General features: G+C 26.1%; 1 protein-coding gene across 1 annotated transcript; it reads left to right on the plus strand.

Moving 5' to 3' along the window:
- The first annotated feature begins 667 nt into the window (after window positions 1–667).
- LOC109862197 lies at window positions 668–5,362 on the plus strand. Its single transcript, XM_020442176.1, has 7 exons — window positions 668–885; window positions 1,022–1,240; window positions 1,471–1,572; window positions 1,975–2,160; window positions 2,281–2,892; window positions 4,178–5,206; window positions 5,288–5,362. Coding segments are annotated over exons 1-7 (2,292 nt in total). The 5' UTR covers window positions 668–743; the 3' UTR covers window positions 5,290–5,362.
- Window positions 5,363–5,687: the final 325 nt, after the last annotated feature.

Genomic DNA, 5,687 nt, shown 5'->3' on the forward strand with positions numbered 1-5,687 from the left:
AATGTGAAATAGATGTGAAAACATTGATCTTTTATAAAATATTTGTAGTTGTTTGCAAAATTACTTTCCAAATATTATTTCGGTAAAAGAATAACGATATGGCGAATTATCTTAAAAGAAATTTAACGTACCACGTTTATGCTACATTAAGTTACTTTACTTTTATTTGTGCGTTGAATAAAATTCAAGTTTACGTACGAATATAAGTTTATGGCCAGTACTTAACGTAACGTAACGCATTACAAAAGAGTTTGTGCAGAGGCCTTTAATTTCTGAACGTAACCAATAACAGAACGCAGTTATTGGGCAAGGTTCCACTTGCCGTTCGCAAGTACGCTCATGGAATCATTTCATCCTTATTTTTAATCGAAAATTACGTAAAGATAAATAACGCTCACGAGCGTTGCAAACGGCAAGTAAAACTTATCCATTGTAGAATACAGTAGAGCTATCATACACAAAATGACATAGCTGCGTATGCGTAGCATAAAACTATATGGACCAATGAGCGTCTAACATAAAGTCACCATATTGATTTACATAAAACTACGCTAGATGCTTATTGGTCTAAATAGTCTTATGCTATGCATATGCACTCTGTCATTTTGTGTGCGATGCCCTTATTAAACACGATATGTGCTATAACATAACCGTACTTCAGGAATCTTAAACTACGTGGTAATCAGTACACACAGGTTTGAAATACTGTACATCGTTTTCCACAATTTTAGCTTTAACAAATTATGTTTTCCTTATTTAAAATTAAATATACTCAACAATTACTTGTTGTAAAATCGAGTAATATAAGAAAAAAGAAGAAAAATCATTATTGGATAAACCTGGAAAATGGAAAACGATGCGTTGGAATATTCCTTTGTAAATCAGGTAAGTAAAGTATTATTTCAAGTCTTAGACATGAAGAAATATATTTACAGTAAATATAAGTAAAACTAACACAAGTTACAATCGCTTCAAACTAGTTATAAAACAAGTATAATAAATTAATTTTTATTATTTACAGATGAAAGACAAACTCTTTTAGAAATAAAAAAGAACATAGATACTAATTCACCAAAGATTGTAATAGAGAAGGTTAACAAATCGTCAAATATCCAGTGTGCAAATAATGAAACGTGCAATAAAAATAAAGTCATGTCCGATCCATGTTTAAAGATAACTGAGTCAGTAATAAAAAGTAATCTTGATACTAATATTAAAAAATCAATATGTGATCAATTAGGTAAGTGATATAGTAAATATTTATTAAATATATATATTATTAAAGAGAAAGTTCAAATGCTTTCTAGCAATGTACAAAAGTGACACTGTGTAATACAAAGTATGATCCAGTGCTTTTTAATTACGACATAAGTCAACACAATTGTACACTATTAAAATGCTATGGTCGACTGTGTTGTTTTGTGTCACTCTATGGATACCACGGATTATTTGATTAATTCTTATTTTTAGATGAAGAAAATGATGAAAACAGAAATCCTCACTTGACAAGATCTGTGTTAAAGCACAATGCCAAAATATTAAGATCTCAATGTTCAAAGAGTACAACTAAAGGTAAGAATATTAAAAAATTTAATTTTTTAAATATAATTATTATAATTATACACAATGACAATATTGTTAATTATTAAAACTCAGAATATCAAAAGTATTAGTAATGATAAAAATATCACCAATAATCAAATTGATATAATATTATCATACGTTGATTATTGATTACATACATAAAAATTAATGTTGACTTACTTTAAATCTAAATCAAGATAAAGTACAAGTATGTAAATCATTATAGCTTTTATATCTTTTATATATACATATAATAATTATTATACCTAATATTACATATATGTGTATAATTATTATGTTAGTTATTGTAGCAAATAAATTACATAAGCAATAAAAAATATTATATAAATTATTACCAGAAATTAATATGATACAAAATACATTTTGTAGAAATAAAAGAAAGAACATATAATTATTTATCGGAAGATGTATTAAGCAAAAAGTGTAAGCGCATGGCCAAATTATCAACTGAGAATTGCAAGAAAGAATATAATTTTTCTAAGACAGTTGATGAAAAAATACAATGTAATAGTGACACTAATGCTAAAGAATCAAAAAAGAATTATGATTTATTAAGTACGTACATTTTCAAACATTGTTTAGTTAAAAAATGTAATATATGTAATAAAATTACTTTAAAAAAGTTTTTAACAAAAGTTTTTAAAATATATAACAAAGTTTTTAAATTATTTTCAGGTTCGAAGCAGAATAATATAATAAATGATAATACATTTGTTTTAAGTACAGAAATTATAAATCAAGTCTCTAATCAACATACAGATCCAAATAATATAGTAAACTCATATTTAGATTTGGATACAAAATCTGATTTTTACTACAATGATAAACAGACTAATGTCAGAACTAATGAAACTTTGAACAGTTCTGTAGTAGATATTGAATTAGAAACTATATTAGATACTGTATTACAAGCTGAATCTTCTACAACCTATCCTCGAATTATAGAAAACACAGAGTGCCAAATAAATATGACTGTCTTACAGAAAAGTGTGAACTCAACAGCAGATGATTCGTTTAATACATCTATTTTGCAGAAGTCTTCGGAGCACTCTAATATAAATATTTCTAATATAAATATAACAGATACAATAAGTAATAGTACATCAATGAATGACAAAATATCAGCTAAAAATAAATTCATTTCTACATTTTTCTATGGAGATACTGAACTGGATACGACTTTAACAGACTTTAGTGACTTAAATGAAGTTAAATCTTCTATAGTGAACAACAATAGTGAATTATATTGCAACAATCACNAAGTTGCACATGTCTTGCAAAATACAGGTATATACATTTATTACATTCTTATTCATTTCTTCTTTTAAATTAAATTATATTCTCAGTACTAATTTTACTGAGACAAAAATTATTGTACGTCTACTCAAAGAATTACATAAAGATTTACAAAAGTTAATAAATCAATATTAAACTTATAGCGAATTTGGTTGGACGCACTTTAGTGTGCACTCAGTACACATTAAGACTGTTAAACACAAATCGACATAAAGATAGTGTTTAATATAAATATATAGAAATAGATTATATAGAAATGAGGTAAACAGTGAAATTCTTAAATATATAGAAATAGATTATATAGAAATGGGTTAAACAGAGAAATTCTCTTAATAGTACTTTATTATACTGTTATTTGGCAAAATATTTATTGAGTGTTTTATCATTCGAGACATTTCACTTTTACATTGANAAAGAACAATGTATGATATTAATGTAATGTACTAAGTGCGCACACTTATATATATATATCTTATGTATTATTTTGTTATTTTGTTAGATATATGTTAATAAGTTTATGTGTGTGAAATACTTCTTACTAATTAAAACTTCCATAAAGATGCAAAGATAAATTCCGATTATACTATTGTAATATAATGTAAATTACTAATAAATGTAAATTAAAACTTATTAGTTAATATCTTTCTTTGTTGTTACGGAAATTAACAGTTTTCACATCAGTTACTAATTCTTTTGAATTAAGCTAACAAAAATTTATTAATATATATATATACTTAGTATAATTTTTTAAATATATTTAATATAATTTAATATAATTTAATTTTTATTGTGTTATTTCTTAAAATTAATATTTATTTGTTAGTAATTTATCAATTTGTTACTAAATAAAATTTATCAATGGATAAAGTTACTTAACAATTTAGTTAATAGTTAAGTAATTACTTAATTATCTCTTTTACTTAAAATTTCTAATTACATAATTACATAANAAATAGAATAAAATGTTTTAAAACTTAATGATGAGTTTAGGCTCTGAAGTTTCAAATTAACAACGCGAAATTAACGGTCAATAGGAGCCTTACGCTAGATATTTATTGCGGAATAAATATGTATAAATATATATAAATATATAATATACACAATATATAAATATATTTATTTATTCCGTAATAAACATCCGTATCCGCAATAAACAAGCATAAGGTTCCTATTGACCATTAATTTCGCGTTGTTAGTTTGAAATATTTTAACATCTATATATATATTTTTTAATAGATAGTTTTAATAACTATTTGAAAATAAATATTTATTTCAGATTTTNAAGAAAATGAAATATCAATTAATACAAAAAATCATATTGAAGATCCGAATTATGAACCATCTATTCATAGTCATAGTTCAAATGATACGTATATTAGTAGTGAAAGCGGAACAAATTGTAAAATTGATGACTTAGAAGTTGCAAATGAATCTAACATATCAGAGAAGTGGTTAGAAACTGTAATCACAAATAAAGGCACTATGTTAAGAGAAGAAACAAGACCATGCAGAGATGATGAATTATTTGTAGAATTGTCTCGAGGGCCAAAAGGAGATAATAAATCAAATTTTTGCTTTTATTGCAATACTATGCAAACTAAAATTGCTCGGCACCTAGAGTTAAAACACAAAAATGAAGAAGAAGTAAAAAAATTTGTATCGCTTCCAAAGAAATCTGCGGAACGCAGAGAAGAAATAAGTCGAATAAGAAAAAAGGGTAACTTTAAATATAATACACAAGCAGATTTAAATAGTGGTTCTATGATCGTGGTAAGAAGGCCTACTAAAACAGAGAAACAAAATGGTTCGTATTTCTTACCGTGTTTCAATTGTGGAGGACATTATGCAATACATAATCTCAGACACCATTATCGCATTTGCGCTAAGAAGAAAGATACAGTTCGAAATGTATTAAAATTAGGACAAAGCGCTGCACAATCTGTTCATAATCGAGCAAGCTTTAAATTAAGGAGAGACATTCTGCCAGTAATGCGAAGAGACGATATTTATAATTTAATAAGATATGACTTCCTTATTATAATATATGGAAATTACCTCTGTCAAATGTATAGATTACAGCATTTAGGAGATCATATACGGCAACAATTACGACTACTTGGACGATATTTAAAAGCATTGAGATCAATTGAACCAAAAATGAAAGAATTACAAATGTTGTTTGATCCAAAATATTATGATATCGCCATAAAAGCAGTAAATATAGTTGCCAAATATAATGAAGATACGCAAGCTTATGAAATACCATATAATGCTACAACTCTAGGCACATGTCTAAAAAAATTATGTAAGATCTTAATCACCGAATTTATTAAACAACATGAGTATGAAAAACAAAAATTAGCTAAAAATTTTTTGAAAATTTTAGAAGTTGAATATGGTAATACTGTTAACAAAACAGTTACAGAAGCGCAAACTGCAAACAATCGAANAAAAGTAGTAAATCTTCCAAAGACATCAGATATCAAAAAGCTAACTAACTATTTAGAGAAAGTAAGAATGTTTAAGATGCAAGAACTAAAAACTAAATTCACGTTTTGTGTTTGGAAATCACTCGCTGAAGCATTATTGATAATAATTCAAATTTTTAATCGGCGCCGTGCAGGAGAAATAGAAAGAGCGTATATTTCTGATTATAAAAATTTCATGAAAATTACAAAAGAAGATGAATTATATAAGAAATTACCAAACAAAGAAAGAGAATCTGCTTTAGAGTACATACGTTTTACCATTCGTGGCAAGCTAAATCGTGATGTTCCAGTCCTTTT

This window comes from Pseudomyrmex gracilis, unplaced genomic scaffold, assembly GCF_002006095.1.
Source record: "Pseudomyrmex gracilis isolate BER0280 unplaced genomic scaffold, ASM200609v1 scaffold_1483, whole genome shotgun sequence".
Classification (NCBI taxonomy): Eukaryota; Metazoa; Arthropoda; class Insecta; order Hymenoptera; family Formicidae; genus Pseudomyrmex; species Pseudomyrmex gracilis.